At 47.9% G+C, this 23,100-nt stretch overlaps 1 protein-coding gene across 22 annotated transcripts in view; it reads right to left on the bottom strand.

The window, feature by feature from the left end:
- Window positions 1-23,100, bottom strand: part of LOC110504401 (mitogen-activated protein kinase kinase kinase kinase 4) — a 130,256-nt gene that overhangs the window by 81,439 nt on the left and 25,717 nt on the right. For all 22 annotated transcript variants that reach the window (XR_016491567.1, XR_016491564.1, XR_016491565.1 and 19 more), the window contains exons 3-10: window positions 19,106-19,162; window positions 16,657-16,782; window positions 16,014-16,124; window positions 15,472-15,562; window positions 15,193-15,323; window positions 14,909-14,963; window positions 11,823-11,901; window positions 2,650-2,822 (exon numbers count right to left, since the gene is read on the bottom strand). Coding sequence is in view for 16 of the 22 variants with exons in the window: in XM_036970522.2 (XP_036826417.2) it covers window positions 2,650-2,822; window positions 11,823-11,901; window positions 14,909-14,963; window positions 15,193-15,323; window positions 15,472-15,562; window positions 16,014-16,124; window positions 16,657-16,782; window positions 19,106-19,162 (823 nt within the window). In the remaining 6 variants the exon portion in view is untranslated. The remainder of the gene's footprint in view (window positions 1-2,649; window positions 2,823-11,822; window positions 11,902-14,908; window positions 14,964-15,192; window positions 15,324-15,471; window positions 15,563-16,013; window positions 16,125-16,656; window positions 16,783-19,105; window positions 19,163-23,100) is intronic.

Genomic DNA, 23,100 nt, shown 5'->3' with positions numbered 1-23,100 from the left:
ATCCTCAGCATTCTACACACAATACCCTACAATGACAAACTGAAAACAGGTTTTTAGAAATGTAGGAAATTTATTCAAACCAAAAAAAAAGACTTATTTCCCTAAGTTATTCAGACCCTTTGCTAGGACACTCGAAATTGAGCTCAGGTGCATCCTGTTTCCATTGATCATCCTTGAGATGTTTCTACAACTTGATTGGACAATTCAATTGATTGGACATGATTTGGAAAGGCACACACCTGTCTATATAAGTTCCCACAGTTGACAGTGCATGTCAGAGCAAAAACCAAGCCATGAGGTCGAAGGAATTGTCCGTATAGCTCCGAGACAGGATTGTGTTGAGGCACAGATCTGAGGAAGGGTACCAAAAAATGTCTGCAGCATTGAAGGTCCACAATAACACAGTAGCTCCATCATTCTTAAATAGAAGTAGTTTTGAACCAGCAAAACTCTTCCTAGAGCTGGCTCTTCCTTGAGCAATTGGGGGAGAAGGGCCTTGGTCAGGGAGGTGGCCAAGAACCTGATGGTCCCTCTGACAGAGCACTAGAGTTCCTCTGTGGAGTGGGGAGAATCTTCCAGAAAGAAAACCATCTCTGCATCACTCCACCAATCAGGCCTTTATGGTAGAGTGGCCAGATGGAAGCCACTCCGAAAAGGCAAATGACAGCCACTAGCAGTTTGCCAAAAGGCACCTAAAGACTCTCAGACCATGAGACAAAATATTCTCTGGTCTGATGAAACCAAGATTGAACTCTTTGGCCTGAATGCCAAGCGTCACGTCTGGAGGAAACCTGGCACCATCCCTACGGTGAAGCATGGTGGTGGCAGCATCATGCTGTGGGAATGTTTTTCAGCGGCAGGGACTGGGAGACTTGTCAGGATCGAGTCAAAGATTAACGGAGAAATGTACAGAGAGATCCTTGATGAAAACCTGATCCAGCGCGCTCAGGACCTCAGACTGGGGCGAAGGTTCACCTTCCAACAGGACAACGACCCTAATCACTCAGCCAAGACAACACAGCAGTGGCTTCGGGACAAGTCTCTGAATGTCCTTGAGTGGTTCAGCCAGAGCCCAGATCAAACACCTCTGGAGACACCTGAAAATAGCTGTGCAGCAACGCTCCCCATTCAACTTGACAGAGCTTGAGAGGATCTGCAGAGAAAAATGGGAGAAACTCCCCAAATACAGGTGTGCCAAGCTTGTAGCGTCATACCCAATAAGAGTGGCACAGCGGTCTAAGGCACTGCATCTCAGTGCAAGAGGCGTCAATACAGAATCCAGGCTGTATCAAATCCAGCCGTAATTGGGTGTCACATAGCGCGGCACACAATTGGCCCAGCGTTGTCCGGGTTTGGCCGGGGTAGGCCATCATTGTAAATATGAATTTGGGTCTGAATACTTTCCGAAAGCACTGTATACACTAGGATAAACAACGAGGTGGTTATTCTGTACAGGACAACAGGCTCACACATACTGTAACTTTCCCACAGTCAGCTAGTTCCTCCTCTCTCACCATCTAAGCAGGGAAAACATAAATTACAGTAAAACAACCCAATGTCTCCTCTCCAGGTGTCTCCTGCAGTTTACCCACATGGAACTAAAACTAGTCATGAACAGTCTCACTTCCTTTTCTTCAGCTGGATTCAATTCCAAAACGCTTGTCAAAATGAGTAAATAGTTCAGCATTTTAAATTACGCTCATTCTTCCTTCTGAACCCTCACAAGTGTTTGTGAATTACACTGAGAAAGAATAAGAAAGAGAGAGATTATGACAGAGAGCGAGAGAAAGAGAGAGAGAGAGGGAGAGAGAGAAAGAGAGAGAGAGAGAAAAAGAGAGGAAGGGAGAGACGGGAACCGAGAGATATAGAGAATGAGAGAGAGAGCGCGAGAGAGGAAGGAGAGGAAAGAGAGGGCTGGCCAAAGAAAATGGGCATCTGTTTCTAATTCCCAGTCAAACTCTAGTAGGTAATGAAAACAGGGTAACGACTGAGTGTTTCTGCTTTGTTTGGAGCTGCCGCTATCAGCGTCTCATTCGCTCTCACTAAAGGTTTGGCTCTGCTCTAAAAGGTCATTTCACTGTCTGTCTGAACAGTTAAGCAGAACGCCAACCAAAGAACGAAAGGCACGAGGCCTAGGAAACCGCCATTTTGCTTTTGAGGTCGAAGCCTAGAGTTTCTGTGGGCTCAGGGAGACGACGTCATTATGTGGCGTGAGGAGGAAGACGGAGAGAGGGAGGCCGCTGATGGTGTGGTGCAGTCTGGGAGATGATTAAACACTGCCTCCTCTGAGGCGCATTCCTCTGACATGACAAGAGTGTACAGTCTCACTGTGAGAGGCTGACAAGAAGCAGTCCTGCTTCTGCCACTAAACCCAATAGCCACCACATTACCAGTGGACAATAGAACCTGTCAAGCTGATGACAGTAATACAGTAGCCTCTCACTAGGCTTAGAGAAATTAAACATGCCTTTTTTCTGCCACTTTAACTGTTGCTGCCAGTGTGACTAAGAATAACAAGGCCAAAAAGGCGCCCCATGGTTGTTGGCAGTGCAAAGTATCATACAGCACTAAAGCTTGCGTGCCAGTCTCAGCAACTGTTGAGTGACACTAGGTGATCTCTGCTATCCTGTAATGACAACATGGCCTCACCTTTATCTCTCTTTTTCCTGGTTCTGTCCAGGTGGTCTTTGAGCATGATGCGGACCTGCCGTTCGTTGGGCAGGTCTTTGATGAACGAGTGCCTTAGGAGGGTTTCTGTAGTGGGACGATGGAGGTAGTTCTTCACCAGACAGCTCTCCACAAAGGTCATTAACTTCTTGGACCTGGAGAGGACACAGGGCCACAAAATGCTCAGGCAGTGTCCAAGATGGCAACCTAACCCCTGTAGTATGTAGTGCACTACTGTTGGCCAGATGCTCATGGGCTAAAGGGAATGGGGTGTCATTTCAGACAGCCTCAATGTATTCCCAAAGTCTGCCACGCATGAACCCAACTTTATTCAATGAATATTGAATAAACAAACACAATGCTTCATGCATTATGAAATGCATTATGAAAGGGTTGCTGAGGACATGTGAACTGGAAGACAAAAGTTTCTCTACCTTCCCTTCCCATTGTATCTAAAAAAGACTAATTTTAGACCCTTGCATGCAGTCAAGCTGTTACTGTCGGGGTCTGTCTTCTCACACTATGATGCTAAAATTCTAAATAGGAACGTGACAATCAACCATATGTGCTCAGCCTAAACTAATGCTACAGTATACAACAAAAAGTGACATACGGGGTAAGGAAGGGACATTGTATTGCAGCAGTTTTGTTGGCAGTAATGTTATTGGAGCTAGCTAAGCAAGGGTAAAAGGTGAAGGAAGGCGGAGGGAGGTTGGATGCGTTTTGGACACTCTGAGGAAAACATTCCTGCTGTGTTGTTGATGCTCTGTGGGGTGTGAGAGTGGTGTCTCTAAGGGAGGGAGGCAGAGTGGTGTCTCAAAGGGAGGCAGAGTGGTGTCGCTAAGGGACGGAAGCAGAGTAGTGTCTCTAAGGGAGGGAGACAGAGTGGTGTCTCTAAGGGAGGCAGAGTGGTGTCTCTAAGGGAGGGAGGCAGAGTGGTGTCTCTAAGGGAGGGAGGAATAGTGGTGTCTCTAAGGGAGGGAGGCAGAGTGGTGTCTCTAAGGGAGGGAGAGTGGTGTCTCTAAGGGAGGGAGGCAGAGTGGTGTCTCTAAGGGAGGAAGAGTGGTGTCTCTAAGGGAGGGAGAATGGTGTCTCTAAGGGAGGGAGCCAGAGTGGTGTCTCTGAGGGAGGGAGGCAGAGTGGTGTCTCTAAGGGAGGGAGGCAGAGTGGTGTCTCTAAGGGAGGGAGGCAGAGTGGTGTCTCTAAGAGAGGGAGGAAGAGTGGTGTCTCTAAGGGAGGGAGCCAGAGTGGTGTCTCTGAGGGAGGGAGACAGAATGGTGTCTCTAAGGGAGGCAGAGTGGTGTCTCTAAGGGAGGGAGGCAGAGTGGTGTCTCTAAGGGAGGGAGGAAGAGTGGTGTCTCTAAGGGAGGGAGGCAGAGTGGTGTCTCTAAGGGAGGGAGAGTGGTGTCTCTAAGGGAGGGAGGCAGAGTGGCGTCTCTAAGTTAGGGAGAGTGGTGTCTGTAAGGGAGGGAGAGCAGTGTCTCTTAGGGAGGGTGGAAGAGTGTTGTCTCTAAGGGAGGGAGGCAGAGTGGTGTCTCTAACGGAGGGAGGCAGAGTGGTGTCTCTAAGGGAGGGGGGCAGAGTGGTGTCTCTAAGGGAGGGAGAGTAGTGCCTCTAAGGGAAGGAGAGTGGTGTCTCTAAGGGAGGGAGGCAGAGTGGTGTCTCTAAGTGAGGCAGAGTGGTGTCTCTAAGGGAGGGAGAGTAGTGTCTCTAAAGGAGGGAGGCAGAGTGGTGTCTCTAAGGGAGGGATATTGGTGTCTCTAAGGGAGGGAGGCAGAGTGGTGTCTCTAAGGGAGGAAGATTGGTGTCTCTAAGGGAGGCGGAGTAGTGTCTCTAAGGGAGGGAGGCAGAGTGGTGTCTCTAAGGGAGAGAGGCATCGTGGTGTCGCTAAGGGAGCGAGACAGAGTGGTGTCTCTAACGGAGGGAGGCAGAGTGGTGTCTCTAAGGGAGGGAGGCAGAGTGGTGTCTCTAAGGGAGGGTGGCAGAGTGGTGTCTCTAAGGGAGGGAGAGTAGTGCCTCTAAGGGAAGGAGAGTGGTGTCTCTAAGGGAGGGAGGCAGAGTGGCGTCTCTAAGTTAGGCAGAGTGGTGTCTCTAAGGGAGGGAGAGTAGTGTCTCTAAAGGAGGGAGGCAGAGTGGTGTCTCTAAGGGAGGGATATTGGTGTCTCTAAGGGAGGGAGGCAGAGTGGTGTCTCTAAGGGAGGAAGATTGGTGTCTCTAAGGGAGGGGGAGTAGTGTCTCTAAGGGAGGGAGGCAGAGTGGTGTCTCTAAGGGAGAGAGGCATCGTGGTGTCGCTAAGGGAGCGAGACAGAGTGGTGTCTCTAAGGGAGAGAGGCAGAGTGGTGTCTCTAAGGGAGGCAGAGTGGTGTCGCTAAGGGAGGCAGAGTGGTGTCGCTAAGGGAGCGAGACAGAGTGGTGTCTCTAAGGGAGAGAGGCAGAGTGGTGTCTCTAAGGGAGATAGCCATCGTGCTGTCTCTAAGGAAGCAGATTGGTGTCTCTAAGGGAGCGAGACAGAGTATTGTCTCTAAGGGAGGCAGAGTGGTGTCTCTAAGGGAGGGAGGCATTGTGGTGCCACTAAAGGAGGCAGAGTGGTGTCGCGAAGGGAGCGAGACAGAGTGGTGTCTCTGAAGGAGGGAGAAAGAGCGGTATCTCTGAGGGAGAGAGACAGAGTGGTGTCTCTAAGGGAGGCAGAGTGGTGTCTCTAAGGGAGGGAGGCAGAGTGGTGTCTCTAAGGGAGAGAGGCATCGTGGTGTCGCTAAGGGAGCGAGACAGAGTGGTGTCTCTAAGGGAGGCAGAGTGGTGTCGCTAAGGGAGGCAGAGTGGTGTCGCGAAGGGAGCGAGACAGAGTGGTGTCTCTGAAGGAGGGAGAAAGAGCGGTATCTCTGAGGGAGAGAGACAGAGTGGTGTCTCTAAGGGAGGCAGAGTGGTTTCTCTCAGGGAGAGAGGCAGAGTGGTGTCTCTGAGGGAGGGAGAGAGAGTGGTGTCTGTAAGGGAGGGAGAGCAGTGTCTCTTAGGGAGGGTGGAAGAGTGTTGTCTCTAAGGGAGGGAGGCAGAGTGGTGTCTCTAAGGGAGGGAGGCAGAGTGGTGTCTCTAAAGGGAGGGAGAGTAGTGCCTCTAAGGGAAGCAGAGTGGTGTCTCTAAGGGAGGGAGGCAGAGTGGTGTCTCTAAGGGAGGCAGAGTGGTGTCTCTAAGGGAGGGAGAGTAGTGTCTCTAAAGGAGGGAGGCAGAGTGGTGTCTCTAAGGGAGGGATATTGGTGTCTCTAAGGGAGGGAGGCAGAGTGGTGTCTCTAAGCGAGGAAGATTGGTGTCTCTAATGGAGGGAGAGTAGTGTCTCTAAGGGACGGAGGCAGAGTGGTGTCTCTAAGGGAGAGAGGCATCGTGGTGTCGCTAAGGAAGCGAGACAGAGTGGTGTCTCTAAGGGAGAGAGGCAGAGTGGTGTCTCTAAGGGAGGCAGAGTGGTGTCGCTAAGGGAGGCAGAGTGGTGTCGCTAAGGGAGCGAGACAGAGTGATGTCTCTAAGGGAGAGAGGCAGAGTGGTGTCTCTAAGGGAGATAGGCATCGTGCTGTCTCTAAGGGAGGCAGAGTGGTGTCTCTAAGGGAGGGAGGCATTGTGGTGGCACTAAAGGAGGCAGAGTGGTGTCGCGAAGGGAGCGAGACAGAGTGGTGTCTATGAAGGAGGGAGAAAGAGCGGTATCTCTGAGGGAGAGAGTCAGAGTGGTGTCTCTAAGGGAGGCAGAGTGGTTTCTCTCAGGGAGAGAAGCAGAGTGGTGTCTCTAAGGGAGGGAGGCAGAGGGGTATCTCTAAGGGAGAGAGGCAGAGTGGTGTCTGAGGGAGATAGGCATCGTGGGGTGTCTAAGGAAGCAGATTGGTGTCTCTAAGGGAGCGAGACAGAGTATTGTCTCTAAGGGAGAGAGGCAGAGTGGTGTCTCTAAGGGAGGGAGGCATTGTAGTGTCTCTAAGGGAGACAGAGTGGTGTCTCTAAGGGAGGAAGAGTGGTGTCTCTAAGGGAGGCAGAGTGGTGTCTCTAAAGGAGTGAGGCAGAGTGGTGTCTCTAAGGGAGGGAGGCAGAGTGGTGTCTCTAAGGGCGGGAGAGTAGTGTCTCCAAGGGAGGGAGAGTAGTGTCTCTAAGGGACGGAGGCAGAGTGGTGTCTCTAAGGGAGGGAGGCAGAGTGGTGTCTCTAAGGGAGGGAGGCAGAGTGCTGTCTCTAGGGGAGGGAGGCAGAGTGGTGTCTCTAAGGGAGGCAGAGTGGTATCACTAAGGGACGGAGGCAGAGTGGTGTCTCTAAGGGAGAGAGGCAGAGTGGTGTCTCTGAGGGAGGGAGGCAGAGTGGTGTCTCTAAAGGAGGGAGGCAGAGTGTTGTCTCTAAGGGAGGGAGGCAGAGTGGTGTCTCTGAGGGAGGGAGGCAGAGTGGTGTCGCTAAGGGAAGGAGGCAGAGTAGTGTCTCTAAGGGAGGGAGACAGAGTGGTGTCTCTAAGGGAGGCAGAGTGGTGTCTCTCAGGGAGAGAGCAGAGTGGTGTCTCTAAGGGAGGCAGAGTGGTGTCTCTAAGGGAGGCAGAGTGGTGTCTCTAAGGGAGGGAGGCAGAGTGGTGTCTCTAAGGGAGGGAGAGTAGTGACTCTAAGGGAGGGAGAGTAGTGTCTCTAAGGGACGGAGGCAGAGTGGTGTGTCTAAGGGAGGCAGAGTGGTATCACTAAGGGACGGAGGCAGAGTGGTGTCTCTAAGGGAGGGAGGCAGAGTGGTGTCTCTAAGGGAGGGAGGCAGAGTGGTGTCTCTAGGGGAGGGAGACAGAGGGGTATCTCTAAGGGAGAGAGGCAGAGTGGTGTCTCTAAGGGAGGGAGGCAGAGTGGTGTCTCTAAAGGAGGGAGGCAGAGTGTTGTCTCTAAGGGAGGGAGGCAGAGTTGTGTCTCTGAGGGAGGGAGACAGAGTGGTGTCGCTATGGGACGGAGGCAGAGTAGTGTCTCTAAGGGAGGGAGACAGAGTGGTGTCTCTAAGGGAGGCAGAGTGGTGTTTCTCAGGGAGAAAGCAGAGTGGTGTCTCTAAGGGAGGCAGAGTGGTGTCTCTAAGGGAGGCAGAGTGGTGTCTCTAAGGGAGGGAGGCAGAGTGGTGTCTATAAGGGAGGGAGAGTAGTGCCTCTAAGGGAAGGAGAGTGGTGTCTCTAAGGGAGGGAGGCAGAGTGGTGTCTCTAAGGGAGGCAGACTGGTGTCTCTAAGGGAGGGAGAGTAGTGTCTCTAAAGGAGGGAGGCAGAGTGGTGTCTCTAAGGGAGGGATATTGGTGTCTCTAAGGGAGGGAGGCAGACTGGTGTCTCTAAGGGAGGAAGATTGGTGTCTCTAAGGGAGGGAGGCAGAGTGGTGTCTCTAAGGGAGAGAGGCATCGTGGTGTCGCTAAGGGAGCGAGACAGAGTGGTGTCTCTAAGGGAGAGAGGCAGAGTTGTGTCTCTAAGGGAGGCAGAGTGGTGTCGCTAAGGGAGCGAGACAGAGTGGTGTCTCTAAGGGAGAGAGGCAGAGTTGTGTCTCTAAGGGAGGCAGAGTGGTGTCGCTAAGGGAGCGAGACAGAGTGGTGTCTCTAAGGGAGAGAGGCAGAGTGGTGTCTCTAAGGGAGATAGGCATCGTGCTGTCTCTAAGGAAGCAGATTGGTGTCTCTAAGGGAGCGAGACAGAGTATTGTCTCTAAGGGAGGCAGAGTGGTGTCTCTAAGGGAGGGAGGCATTGTGGTGCCACTAAAGGAGGCAGAGTGGTGTCGCGAAGGGAGCGAGACAGAGTGGTGTATCTGAAGGAGGGAGAAAGAGCGGTATCTCTGAGGGAGAGAGACAGAGTGGTGTCTCTAAGGGAGGCAGAGTGGTGTCTCTAAGGGAGGGAGGGAGAGTGGTGTCTGTAAGGGAGGGAGAGCAGTGTCTCTTAGGGAGGGTGGAAGAGTGTTGTCTCTAAGGGAGGGAGGCAGAGTGGAGTCTCTAAGGGAGGGAGGCAGAGTGCTGTCTCTAAGGGAGGGAGGCAGAGTGGTGTCTCTAAGGGAGGGAGGCAGAGTGGTGTCTCAAAGGGAGAGAGGCATCGTGGTGTCGCTAAGGGAGCGAGACAGAGTGGTGTCTCTAAGGGAGAGAGGCAGAGTGGTGTCTCTAAGGGAGGCAGAGTGGTGTCGCTAAGGGAGGCAGAGTGGTGTCGCTGAGGGAGCGAGACAGAGTGGTGTCTCTAAGGGAGAGAGGCAGAGTGGTGTCTCTAAGGGAGATAGGCATTGTGCTGTCTCTAAGGAAGCAGATTGGTGTCTCTAAGGGAGCGAGACAGAGTATTGTCTCAAAGGGAGGCAGAGTGGTGTCTCTAAGGGGGGGAGGCATTGTGGTGCCACTAAAGGAGGCAGAGTGGTGTCGCGAAGGGAGCGAGACAGAGTGGTGTCTCTGAAGGAGGGAGAAAGAGCGGTATCTCTGAGGGAGAGAGACAGAGTGGTGTCTCTAAGGGAGGCAGAGTGGTTTCTCTCAGGGAGAGAGGCAGAGTGGTGTCTCTGAGGGAGGGAGCAGGGTGGTGTCTGTAAGGGAGGCAGAGTGGTGTCTCTAAGGGAGGGAGGGAGAGTGGTGTCTGTAAGGGAGGGAGAGCAGTGTCTCTTAGGGAGGGTGGAAGAGTGTTGTCTCTAAGGGAGGGAGGCAGAGTGGTGTCTCTAAGGGAGGGAGGCAGAGTGGTGTCTCAAAGGAAGGGAGGCAGAGTGGTGTCTCTAAGGGAGGGAGGCTGAGTGGTGTCTCAAAGGGAGGCAGAGTGGTGTCGCTAAGGGAGGGAGGGAGAGTGGTGTCTGTAAGGGAGGAAGGCAGAGTGTTGTCTCTAAGGGAGGGAGGCAGAGTGTTGTCTCTAAGGGAGGGAGGCAGAGTGGTGTCTCTAAGGGAGGGAGGCAGAGTGGTGTCTCTAAGGGAGGGAGAGTAGTGTCTCTAAGGGAGGGAGGCAGAGTGGTGTCTCTAAGGGAGGGAGAGTGGTGTCTGTAAGGGAGGGAGGCAGAGTGGTGTCTCTAAGGGAGGGAGAGTAGTGTCTCTAAGGGAGGGAGGCAGAGTGGTGTCTCTAAGGGAGGGAGAGTAGTGTCTCTAAGGGAGGGAGGCATTGTGGTGCCACTAAAGGAGGCAGAGAGGTGTCGCGAAGGGAGCGAGACAGAGTGGTGTCTCTGAAGGAGGGAGAAAGAGCGGTATCTCTGAGGGAGAGAGACAGAGTGGTGTCTCTAAGGGAGGCAGAGTGGTGTCTGTAAGGGAGGAAGGCAGAGTGTTGTCTCTAAGGGAGGGAGGCAGAGTGTTGTCTCTAAGGGAGGGAGGCAGAGTGGTGTCTCTAAGGGAGGAAGGCAGAGTGGTGTCTCTAAGGGAGGCAGAGTGGTGTCTCTAAGGGAGGCAGAGTGGTGTCTCTGAGGGAGGGAGGCAGAGTGGTGTCTCTAAGGGAGGCAGAGTGGTGTCTCTAAGGGAGGGAGGGAGAGTGGTGTCTCTAAGGGAGGGAGATTCGTGTCTCTAAGGGAGGGTGGAAGAGTGTTGTCTCTAAGGGAGGGAGGCAGAGTGGTGTCTCTAAGGGAGGGAGGCAGAGTGGTGTCTCTAAGGGAGGGAGGCAGAGTGTTGTCTCTAAGGGAGGGAGACAGAGTGGTGTCTCTAAGGGAGGGAGGCAGAGTGGTGTCTCTAAGGGAAGGAGGCAGAGTGGTGTCTCAAAAGAAGGGAGGCAGAGTGGTGTCTCTAAGGGAGGGAGGCTGAGTGGTGTCTCAAAGGGAGGCAGAGTGGTGTCGCTAAGGGAGGGAGGCAGAGTGGTGTCTCTAAGGGAGGAAGGCAGAGTGTTGTCTCTAAGGGAGGGAGGCAGAGTGTTGTCTCTAAGGGAAGGAGGCAGAGTGGTGTCCCTATGGGAGGGAGGCAGAGTGGAGTCTCTAGGGGAGGGAGGCAGAGTGGTGTCTCTAAGGAAGGGAGGCAGAGTGGTGTCTCTAAGGGAGGCAGAGTGGTGTCTCTAAGGGAGGGAGAGTAGTGTCTCTAAGGGAGGGAGGCAGAGTGGTGTTTCTAAGGGAGGGAGAGTGGTGTCTCCAAAGGGAGGGAGGCAGAGTGGTGTCTCTAAGGGAGGGAGAGTAGTGTCTCTAAGGGACTGAGGCAGAGTGGTGTCTCTAGGGGAGGGAGGCAGAGTGGTGTCTCTAAGGGAGGGAGAGTAGTGTCTCTAAGGGAGGGAGGCAGAGTGGTGTCTCTAAGGGAGGGAGAGTGGTGTCTGTAAGGGAGGGAGGCAGAGTGGTGTCTCTAAGGGAGGGAGAGTAGTGTCTCTAAGGGAGGGAGGCAGAGTGGTGTCTCTAAGGGAGGGAGAGTGGTGTCTCTAAGGGAGGGAGGCAGAGTGGTGTCTCTAAGGGAGGCAGAGTTGTGTCTGTAAGGGAGGGAGAGTAGTGTCTCTAAGGGACGTAGGCAGAGTGGTGTCTCTAAGGGAGGGTGGCATAGTGGTGTCTCTAAGGGAGGGAGGCAAAGTGGTGTCTCTAAGGGAGGGAGGCAGAGTGGTGTCTCTGAGGGAGGGAGGCAGAGTGTTGTCTCTAAGGGAGGGAGTCAGAGTGGTGTCTCTAAGGGAGGCAGAGTGGTGTGTCTAAGGGAGGGAGGCTGAGTGGTGTCTCTAAGGGAGGCAGAGTGGTGTTTCTAAGGGAGGCAGAGTGGTGTCTCTAAGGGAGGGAGAGTAGTGTCTCTAAGGGACGGAGGCATAGTGGTGTCTCTAAGGGAGGGAGGCAATGTGGTGTCTCTAAGGGAGGGAGGCAGAGTGGTGTCTCTGAGGGAGGGAGGCAGAGTGTTGTCTCTAAGGGAGGGAGTCGGAGTGGTGTCTCTAAGGGTGGCAGAGTGGTGTCTCTAAGGGAGGCAGAGTGGTGTCTCTAAGGGAGGGAGAGTAGTGTCTCTAAGGGACGGAGGCAGAGTGGTATCTCTAAGGGAGGGAGGCTGAGTGGTGTCTCTAAGGGAGGCAGAGTGGTGTTTCTAAGGGAGGGAGAGTAGTGTCTCTAAGGGAGGGTGGCATAGTGGTGTCTCTAAGGGAGGGAGGCAAAGTGGTGTCTCTAAGGGAGGGAGGCAGAGTGGTGTCTCTGAGGGAGGGAGGCAGAGTGTTGTCTCTAAGGGAGGGAGTCTGAGTGGTGTCTCTAAGGGAGGCAGAGTGGTGTCTCTAAGGGAGGGAGGCAGAGTGGTGTCGCTTAGAGAGAGAGCTGTCTTTCTTACCATTTCTTTGATTTGAGTTTGGGGGGCAGGTTGCGAGGAATGAGGAACAGGGCTCTCATGGGATGCATGTCACACAAGGCTGGGGACAGAGACAGACAGAGAAACTATGGATGCGTCCCAAATGGCACCATATTCCCTTTTTTTGCACTACTTCTAACCAGGGCCTCTAGTCAAAAGTAGTGCACTATGTAGGGAATAGCGTGCTGTTTAGAATGCACAGGACAGAAAGTGGACCAAGGTTATGAGAGGCCCCATTGTGCCCCAATCACATGGCAGAGGATGGAAGAAGTGTTCTGCAGTGTTGTCAATGTTAGGCTACAGTCCTGTCCTGTTACACTCAGCCTGAAAAATGTATACAGTACCAGTCAAACGTTTGGACACATCTACTGATTCTAGGGGTTTTCTTAATTTTTACTATTTACTATGTGCCTGTTAAAAGTTAATTTGTGGAATTTCTTTCCTTCTTAATGTAGGGGTGGTATACAGAACAAAGCCTTATTTGGTAAAAGACCAAGTCCATATTATGGCAATAAAAGCTCAAATAAGCAAAGAAAAACGACAGTCCATCATTACTTTAAGACAGGAAGCCCAGTCAAAGTTTCTTCAAGTGCAGTCACAAAAACCATCAATGATGAAACTGGCTCTCATGAGGATGGCCACAGGAAAGGAAGACCCAGAATTACCTCTGCTGCAGAGGATAAGTTCATTAGAGTTAACTGCCTCAGAAATCGGCAATTAACTGCACCTCAGATTGCACCTCACAGAGTCCAAGTAAAAGACACATGAATCAGGCCTCCATGGTGGAATTGCTGCAAAGAAACCACTACTAAAGGACACCAATAATAAGAAGAGACTTGCTTGGGCCAAGAAACATGAGCAATGGACATTAGACCGGTGGAAATCTGTCCTTTGGTCAGATGAGTCCAAATTTGAGATTTCTGGTTCCAACCGCCGTGTCTTTGTGAGACGCAGAGTAGGTGAACGGATAATCTCCGCATGTGTGGTTCCCACCGTGAAACATGGAGGAGGAGGTGTGATGGTATGGGGGTGCTTTGCTGGTGACACTGTCAATTATTTATTTAGAATTCAAGGCACACTTAACCAGCATGGCTCAACCCAATTGAGGTGGTTTAAGATGAGTTGGACTGCAGAGTGAAGGAAAAGCAGCCAACAAGTCCTCAGCATATGTGGGAACTCCTTGAACCTTTCTAGCGGAACCCCTCGACAACATTCCGCTGAAAAGGCAGCATGCGAAAATCCTTTTTTTGGGGGGGAAATATGTAACTTTCATACATTTACAAGTCCAATACAGCAAATGAAAGATACACATCTTGTTAATCTACACATCGTGTCCGATTTCAAAACTGCTTTACAGCTAAAGCACAACATATGATTATGTTAGGTCATAGCCAAGTCGAAAAAACACATAGCCATTTTTCCAGCTAAAGATAGGAGTCACAAAGCAGAAATATAGATCAAATCAATCACTAACCTTTGATGATCTACATCAGATAACACTCATAGGACATCATGTTACACAATACATGGATGTTTTGTTCGATAATAAGCATATTTATATCCAAAAATCTCAGTTTACATTGGCACCTTACGTGCCGTAATGTTTGATTCCAAAACATCCGGTGATTTTGCAGAAATACTCATAATCAACATTGATAAAAGATAAGTGTTATTCACAGAATTAAAGACAGACTTCTCCTTAATGCAGCTGCTGTGTCAGATTTCAAAAAAACTTACGGAAAAAGCATAATCTGAGAACGGCGCTCAGAACCCAAAACAGCCAGAGGAATATCAGCCATTTTGGAATCAACAAGGTTAGATACAACACCATAAATATTCACTTACCTTTGATGATCTTCATCAGAAGGCACTCCCAGGAATCCCAGTTCGACAATAAATGACTGATTTGTTCCATAAAGTTCCATCATTTATGTCCAAATAGCCACTTGTTGTTAGCGTGTTCAGCCCAGTAATCCCTCTTCATGAGGCGCAGGCACTTCATCCAGACAAAAACTCAGAAGGTTCCGTTACAGTCCTTTAGAAACATGTCAAACGAAGTATGGAAACAATCTTTAGGATGTTTTTAACATAAAACATCAATAATGTTCTAACCGGAGAATTCCTTTGTCTTCAGAAAAGCACTGGAACGAGAGGTAATGCTGTCGGGAACGCGCGTCATGAGACCAAGGCTCTCTGCCAGACCACTGACTCAAAGAGGTCTCATGAGCCCCTCCTTTATAGTAGAATCCTCATTCAAGTTTCTAAAGACGGTTGGCATCTAGTGGAAGCCGTAGGAAGTGCAACTTTATCATATCTCAATGTGTATTCGGTAGGACAAGCTTTGAAAAACTACAAACCTCAGATGTCCCACTTCCTGGTTGGATATTTCAGAGGTTTTTGCCTGCCATATAAGTTATGTTATACTCACAGACATCATTCAAACAGTTTTAGAAACGTCAGTTTTCTATCCAATACTAATAATAATATGCATATATTAGCATCTGGGACAGAGTAGGAGGCATTTCACTCTGGGCACGCTATTCATCCAAAAGTGAAAATGCTGCCCCCTATCCCAAAAAGGTTAACACTTTTTTGGTTACTACATGATTTGATATGTGTTATTTCATAGTTTTGATGCCTTTACTTTCTACAATGTAGAAAATAGTAAAAATAAAGACACTCTTGAATGAGTAGTTATGTCCAAACGTTTGACTGGCACTAAATATTTATTGATACAATTTTGGGGAGAAAAAAATGATATTTCACCAAAGTAGTACACTGGGCCTTTATCAGTCCTGTATTAGCAGACCGATATAGCATCTGCAGCGCAAACTCACAGCTAATGCAACAAAACTCAAAACTACAACATTGTACAGTAAGACTGAAAATACAGCATAATGATGTAGGATACAAAAAATGCTTAAAATAAAATAAACCATATAATTACAGCATAGCATATTAGCCATGGACTAGAAAACCCTCCAGCTATAAGATGTGGAGGAGAAAGAGAAGATTGCTGAGATTGTAATGTGTATGGACAGGAGAGAAGGGAGGAGGGTAACACTTACGTGGTGCTCCTTCAGCCATCTCCAGAGCTGTGATTCCCAGAGACCACAGGTCACTCTATAGGGAGTCATCCAGTCAGAGCCATTTCAGATTCACACAACAGAAATACAGACAGAAATACATTAAGTACTCCCACAAACACACACACACACACACACACACACACACACACACACACACACACACACACACACACACACACACACACACACACACACACACACACACACACACACACACACGCAAGCAAAAACAGCATTTCCAGCAGAGATTGACTCCCTTTTACCCTGTAGTCGTAGGTTGAGTCTGGGTTCTCGTCACAGGCAATGACCTCAGGGGCCATCCAGTACGGAGTCCCAATAAAGGTGTTCCTCCTCCCTATCGTCCTGTCCAGCTGAGCACTCACCCCAAAGTCAACTGGCAAAGACAAGACACTGTGTTTGAACAGATTAAACCACACCCACAAGGGAACAGCAGGCAAATACTGAAGTGACAGTGACAAATCCTTTCCACTGTGGCTATGTGGGATGTGAGTTGAACTTTGACCCTGTCTCCTAGTCCTTACCCAGCTTGACCTCCGCATTCTCAGTTAGCAACACGTTCTGGCCTTTGATGTCACGGTGAATGACGTGGTGTGAGTGGAGGTGAGACAGGCCCTGTGTTGATACACACATACACACACACACACACAATGTCAGGACACCACACACAAACAAACATACATGCATGCACACACACACGCACACACACATCACATAATCTCTCTCTCAGAGTTTGGAAACAGGCACAGCGAGGAAGTGTACACTGCTTCAAAGGAGTGAAAAAGAAATTCAGGAAGTTTGTTTATTTAATGACTTCACAGTGTTCCACTGCTATCTGCTACGATGCCCTCTGCCCTGTGGGTCACCGTCTAGCCTAACTCTCAATGACTGTCCTGCCATAAATTTAGAAGAAAAAGCTCCTGATCCAAAACAATAACTCTCCTGCTACAATACGGCCGATATAGGATGAGACAAACTCTGAAGTGATTCTCAGGACCTTTTTATTCCCAAAGGGTTTGGGCAGAACATCCTGGTTAAATGGCTTATCTCCAGTAGCAGTACTCACTCGGAGGACCTCCCTGCAGATGTAGGCGATCCAGTCCTCCTTTAGGCTGTTCCCTTTAGTCTTCTTCACTAGGTCAGTGACTGAGCCCGCCCCACAGTACTCCATCACCAGCTATACGGCAAGGACAGACAGACAGACGCACCACACACACACACACACACACACACACACACACACACACACACACACACACACACACACACACACACACACACACACACACACACACACACACACACACACACACACACAGAGGAAATGGCTCAGACAGATGCCAGGCCACCAGCAGAACAGCACCATTTAACACACGACCGTGGCTAGGCCTATAACATCGTCACATCCCACTATAGGCACACAGCACACAAGGAAACGCAAAGATACAACTCATCATTTGTCATTTGATTATTGTTATCGGGAAATGTGTAGGAGTAGGACCCAGAGATTTTCCTGGTATTATTCATGGTGTCAGGAAAAACTCATGGCCCATGTTATGTTTTCTAGGAGCATGTTTTTTGGTGTTATAGAATGTGTATGAGCTGTACATACATATAGAGAAAGAGGCTTTCTTAAAGATGATGCATTACTGAGATAGCATGATTGAAGAGAGGAGAATTCAACAGAGAGATGGAGAACAGCCACTCACCCAGAGCTGGTCATCCTGACCTGCACGACTCTTCTTCACAAAGGCACCATAGTATGTAGCTATATTCCTATGATGAGAATATGTCTTCAACATATTAATCTCTAATTTGATTTCCTCTTCTTCTTCCTGCACACAAAAAAGGATATTAACAATTTTTTATATTCAACTTGACAACGGAAAATAGCAGGCCGTAATGCAGCCAAACCAAAACCCAGGGAGTGAAAACCCCGCTTCTCTTGCTGCCCCTGCACAGAACAGTTACAGTTGACTTTTAAGACAAAAATCAAATTAAACTGAGCTGGCAGATTTGTGCTGGGCTCGCCATACTGGTGAGATGTGCTGTTAGCCTCGCTGGACCCATGGGCCTGCCAACACACATGGCAATCAACAGCAGTGGTGATGTCATCACTGGCTCAGTCACTACCAATTATGGAGTGTGGGTTTGGAGTCCATTTTAGCATTCATGTTTACATTGCATGGGGCCCTAAGGATATGTTAATTGATTTGTTTCTTCCCATATGCTCCACTGACAGACCCTCACTAAGGCTAAGGGAGGGCTCATATAGCGTAGCATGTCTTTGGTGTGAAGATAGAAAAAGACAGCTTCTCCTTAAGAAGCAGTAGTGTGTGTCAGGGGCCTAGGCGGGATTTGTTTTGTGTGTGAAGCCTAGGAAAAGCATGATGACACACGTATGCATTGCATTTCCATTCCCAGGGTTTTTCATAGTGTAGTATAGTCAACGGACTGCAACATGACACTGTCTTTCCTGCCAGGAAAACCACAACACCCCCACAGAATATTAGAGATTTGCTTTGACTTGGTTAAACATTTACTGTTGACTTGTTCATTCCAGATTTACAGGGGCTGATAGCTTGTCTGGTTTGTTTAACAATAACGAAAATAATTACAGGATCATAAATGTGTTGTTTTCTGTACCAATACACAGACTTAACAACCAATACACAGACTTAACAACCCGTACACACCAGAAATAGACTGCTATATAATAAAATGAGGGAATTTATCTTCTCTATAACTTTTCCCTGAACGGTAGCAGTACAACAGAAGAGGTTTAAATGGGGAAACCAGGCAGATTCTCTCTCTATTCTCGCCTCACAAAAGGCCTCCCTGCTCCTGTCTCCTGACCCCGAGAGACACAGCAGCTCCATTCAACATAGGCATTTGACCACTCATAGAGCTGAGTAATCTCTCTTAAAGAATGCTACCTCTCTATCCTGGAAAGGGAGACAACCACTTATCTTAACTGAACCTTCCTTTCCCTTTAAATCAAACCAGGAATAAGAGGAGAGGAAATTCCTACTAGGAAAGGACCCGGCACAGACGCTCTCTGCACAGGACAATGTCTCAATCCCCAGGAGGGTTTGAGGCGAGTGACCGGGCCGCGACTGGGGCCTGGGTCTGGGCTGAGGCCAGGCAGCCTGAATAGTGGGAGGTAATGGAGGGGGAGCGAGTGAAGGGGAGTGAGGGTGAGGGATGGGAGGTTTTGGATATGTAGGGAGGGATGTGTCTGTACCACAACTGGCCGTGATTGGGAGTACCATAGGTCGGCGCACAATTGGTCCGGCCTCGTCCGTCATTGTAAATAAGAATTTGTTCTTAACTGACTTGCCTAGTTAAATAAAGGTTAAATAAAACAATGTATTTTTAAAATCCTTTACGTGTTAGGATGATACAACACATGTAATATCAGCAAGCAATGCAAGGCTTATCTTATTAAAACGCAGATATTGAATAACTTAATATCAGTTTTAATGTTATGTATTGATGAATATACATTTGAAACTGTGTCTTATATTCTCTATTGAGTGAGTAGTGAAATAATAATTTGCTATCATGCAGTGTGTGGAACTTAAGTCACTCTAGGACAAACATCATTTCAGATTGCACTGCAGAGACTGTCTGATGCTGTTTATCCTCCCTCAACTCTCAAAACTCGGATCTTAGTTTAAAATGTGCCTCAGAAGATTTAATTAAATCTTTGGCCATGTACACTTTGTGCTATTGTAATAAGGCTCTTCTTTGTTCTTGTTGCAGGCCAGGAGGGCCAAATCAATCAAGTACGTAGTGTCATCACCAGGTAGCTTTATTGCCCTGAGGGAATGAGATGATTGAACTTTCCCTGAACAAACATGGCTCCCAGTGTTCTCACCTCCTGATTGACAGCTCAGGATATAATAACCTTTGGTGCGCTGTGTTAACAGGGCCTCATTTGCATTTCTAAAATAAAACCTCCTTTGAAGGGAAACTCTGATCTGAGTTTGATGTGATGAAACCTTTGGGGTCCCCTCCTCAGCCCCTCCTTGCCTCTTTGACTCAGCAGAGCGGCAGTCACAAGGCTGTGGCCCTCCCTGCATACAGCGTTTCTCTGTGGCTTTGACGGGCAGGGAGGAAGGGATGGAGACAGGAACCAGGAAGTAGCCATCTTACCTCTGTCACGTCCATGACCTTGATAGCAGCCAGCTGTCCTGTCTTCACATGTCGACCCTATTGAGACACAAGGACAGTTAGGGGCACAGTTAGGGACAGAATAGCCATCGGCCGCAACTGATAGCTGAGACAATCAAGGACCCTCAGAGAGATGAGTATATTTGGTATTGTGACCCTAGAAGTAAAATAAGGTATTTAGTGCATAGTCATTTAGGCTAATTGCATAAACAATATGCAGTAGTTAAGCTTATTGTTGAGAAAATAACTCAATTTTATGAAAAATAATTTTTATGATAAACACTTCATTCAATACAGGGCAACAACCACACTAGTAACCACAACGGAAAGTCTAGTGTCTAAGACAATGTCTACCAGTCAGTTGAGGTGAATTGAGAGAGAGGAAGATTGATATATTTCTCCAACTGAGTATGGTGGCTGCGTCCATTTGAGCAGAAAAAGAGGGAAAGAGAGGTAGAAGAGCAGTGCTATGTAAAAATATTAAACGTGTTGGAACCTGAGGAGCAGAAAAGTAGGTACAGCAACTGTTATTTGTAAAAAGTTTGCAGAGAAAATGGAACAAGGGCTGAGCCGAGGCAGTACGTCTCACTAGACTGAACCCCATTGTTTGTTTATTTGAAAAATGGCTCATATCATCAACACAATTTACTGTTGTCTGCAGAATATCATGTACATATGGAAAGATTGAGTAGCTTGAAAATACCACAAAATGCTGTTATCCACCTCAGAACCCCCCCTCCCACCCATGAAATGCATATGAGTTAATATCCTATTTCCAAATCATGAGTGCAGCGAGGGCCAATCAGATGGGACAATTACATAATCAATACAATGCATTTAGCTGCCTCTCATGAACCAATAAGAGGCTTCTGTAACACTCTCCCTGACTGCAGCCATCTCGTCACAGCGCAGTGAGCTGAGGCAGATTAATGTTAGTCCGCCGCACTTTACTGTTATTTTGAGAATGAATTTGCCATTTTGACAGGTGCCATATATTTGAGTTTCTTATGCAGTGGAGTGAATGTAATGACTGTGGTTTTGTATTCTCCTCATGACAACAAACCAAGAGAGCTCTTATCATCCAGTATATGACAGTGCAGTTTTGCTCTAGATGCTAGAATAATTTATCCTCCAGGAGAGAGGAATGATCCTGACCTTTCATATGTGACTATGCTCACCGACAGAATGTGACACGACTGCTCATCTGTAATACAGCACATTTGTAGAAGATGGAGATAATTGAGAACAAGCTTAGTAGCTAGTTTCCCATGTTACAGCCTGGCAATGCTGCTGTTTAAAAAAAAAAACCAATACATTATTTTTAAAAACATTCACTCAGCAAAGGTTAAAATCACACATTCATGGATATGTACATTTATAACAACCAAGCAGTTTATTGGAGACAGGACAACTGTGACCAACATCCCTTTAACAAAATAAGAGGACAGAATGCAGAAGCATATGTGTCTCTTTTGCCTCAGTGCATTTACACAAATGTTTTTGTTCTTACTTTGTCATTATGGATTACCTGTCTAAGCATTTTGCGTGTACACAAGGAGATCAAAGACTACCAATGCATTCAGTTGTATCCAGGAAGGCAATTTCACACAGCTATACCAGGTGTGGACTATTCACTTCACCACAACACCACTATGCTTTCACAAGTCTGGTGTATTTGACCTTATTAACTAAAATGGCGAATGAGTGAAAATGCACGAGGAGAGAGAACATTTTTAATTCCCAAGATTCTCTATAATAAGGATATTGGAGATTTAGCTATCCATTATCTAGATACAAGCTACCCATCTTAAGCAGAGTTCTAATTCAACCTTGAAAATCCTGAACACATCAGGGATAACCTAAAGAGAGTTTCTCCATTGGTAGCTTGCCAGGATTGCTCCAATATATCCCAATGACAATTGACAAGACACCCACTCATTCCATAAACGCAAGCTTGGGGAAAGGCATCAATCACATAGTATTGTGCAGCTGCACTGTTACACAATATGCAAGTCTACGTAACCGCAGTCTTGCACATCCACAGAAATGGGGGATCCTCACTCACTCACATATCGATCCACAGATTGTCTTGAAATAAAACCCTAGACTGGGTACAGTATTACTGCTACACACCCAGAAAAAAGGGCTCCAAAAGGGTTCTTCAGCTGTCCCCATAGGAAAACCTTTTTTGGTTCCAGGTAGAAGAACACTTTTGGGTTTCAGGTAGAACCCTTTTAGGTTCCATGTATAGTATATCACAAAAGTGAGTTCACCCCTCACATTTTTGTCAATATTTGAGTATATCTTTTCATGTGACAACACTGAAGAAATGACACTTTGCTACAATGTAAAGTAGTGAGTGCACAGCTTGTATAACAGTGTAAATTTGCTGTCGCCTCAAAATAACTCAACACACAGCCATTAATGTCTAAACAGCTGGCAACAAAAGTGAGTACACCCCTAAGTGAAAATGTCCAAATTGGGCCCAATTAGCCATTTTCCCTCCCCGGTGTCATGTGACTCGTTAGTGTTACATGGTCTCAGGTGTGAATGGGGAGCAGGTGTGTTAAATTTGGTGTCATCGCTTTCACACTCCCTCATACTGACTGGTCACTGGAAGTTCAACATGGCACCTCATGGCAAAGAACTCTCTGAGGATCTGAAAAAAAGAATTGTTGCTCTACATAAAGATGGCCTGGGCTATAAGAAGATTGCCAAGACCCTGACACTGAGCTACAGCATGGTGGCCAAGACCATACAGCGGTTTAACTGGACAGGTTCCACTCAGAACAGGCCTCGCCATGGTCGACCAATGAAGTTGAGTGCAAGTGCTCAGCGTCATATCCAGAGGTTGTCTTTGGGAAATAGACGTATGAGTGCTGCCAGCATTGCTGCAGAGGTTGAAGGGGTGGGAGGTCAGCCTGTCAGTGCTCAGACCATACGCCGTACACTGCATCAAATTGGTCTGCATGGCTGTCGTCCCAGAAGGAAGCCTCTTCTAAAGATGATGCACAAGAAAGCCCACAAACAGTTTGCTGAAGACAAGCAGACTAAGGACATGGATTACTGGAACCACATCTCCAAGACAACCACAAAACACATCTCCAAGACAACCACTGCCTTGCTAAAGAAGCTGAGGGTAAAGGTGATGGACTGGCCAAGCATGTCTCCAGACCTAAACCCTATTGAGCATCTGTGGGGCATCCTCAAACGGAAGGTAGAGGAGTGCAAGGTCTCTAACTTTCACCAGCTCCGTGATGTCGTCATGGAGGAGTGGAAGAGGACTCCAGTGGCAACCTATGAAGCTCTGGTGAACTCCATGCCCAAGAGGGTTAAGGCAGTGCTGGAAAATGATGGTGGCCACACAAAATATTGAGAATTTGGGCCCAATTTGGACATTTTCACTTAAGGGTGTACTCACTTTTGTTGCCATTTTGAGGGGACAGCAAATTTACACTGTTATACAAGCTGTACACTCACTACTTTGCATTGTAGCAAAGTGTCATTTCTTCAATGTTGTCACATGAAAAGATATACTCAAATCTATAAAAATGTGAGGGGTGTACTCACTTTTGTGATATACTGTATATCTGGAACTAAAAAAGGTTCTTCAAAGGATTCTCCTATGGGGACATCCCAATAACCCTTTTATGTTCTAGGTAGTATCTTTTTTTGTAAGAGTGTACTGTACATGTTGCAATAAAATATAAAAAAACAAGCAAAAAGCAGTGCCTTTGAGTATAAGCATGTGTATTGCTATTTCCTATTATTATCTGCCCACGTTATCGATACGTACAGAACCAGTCAAAAGTTTAGACACACCTACTCAGCTTCATCTGGGATGCATTTCAATTAACAGGTGTGCCTTATTAAAAGTTCATTTGTGATATTTATTTCCTTCTTAATACGTTTTAGCCAATTAGTTGTGTTGTGACAAGGTAGGGGTGGTATACAGAAGATAGCTCTATTTGGTAAAA

Source organism: Oncorhynchus mykiss, chromosome 25, assembly GCF_057628025.1.
Source record: "Oncorhynchus mykiss isolate SJ-2025 chromosome 25, ASM5762802v1, whole genome shotgun sequence".
NCBI classification, from domain to species: Eukaryota; Metazoa; Chordata; class Actinopteri; order Salmoniformes; family Salmonidae; genus Oncorhynchus; species Oncorhynchus mykiss.
The sequence above is the reverse complement of the archived record's forward strand: the minus strand, read 5'-3'. Positions and strand labels throughout refer to the sequence as shown.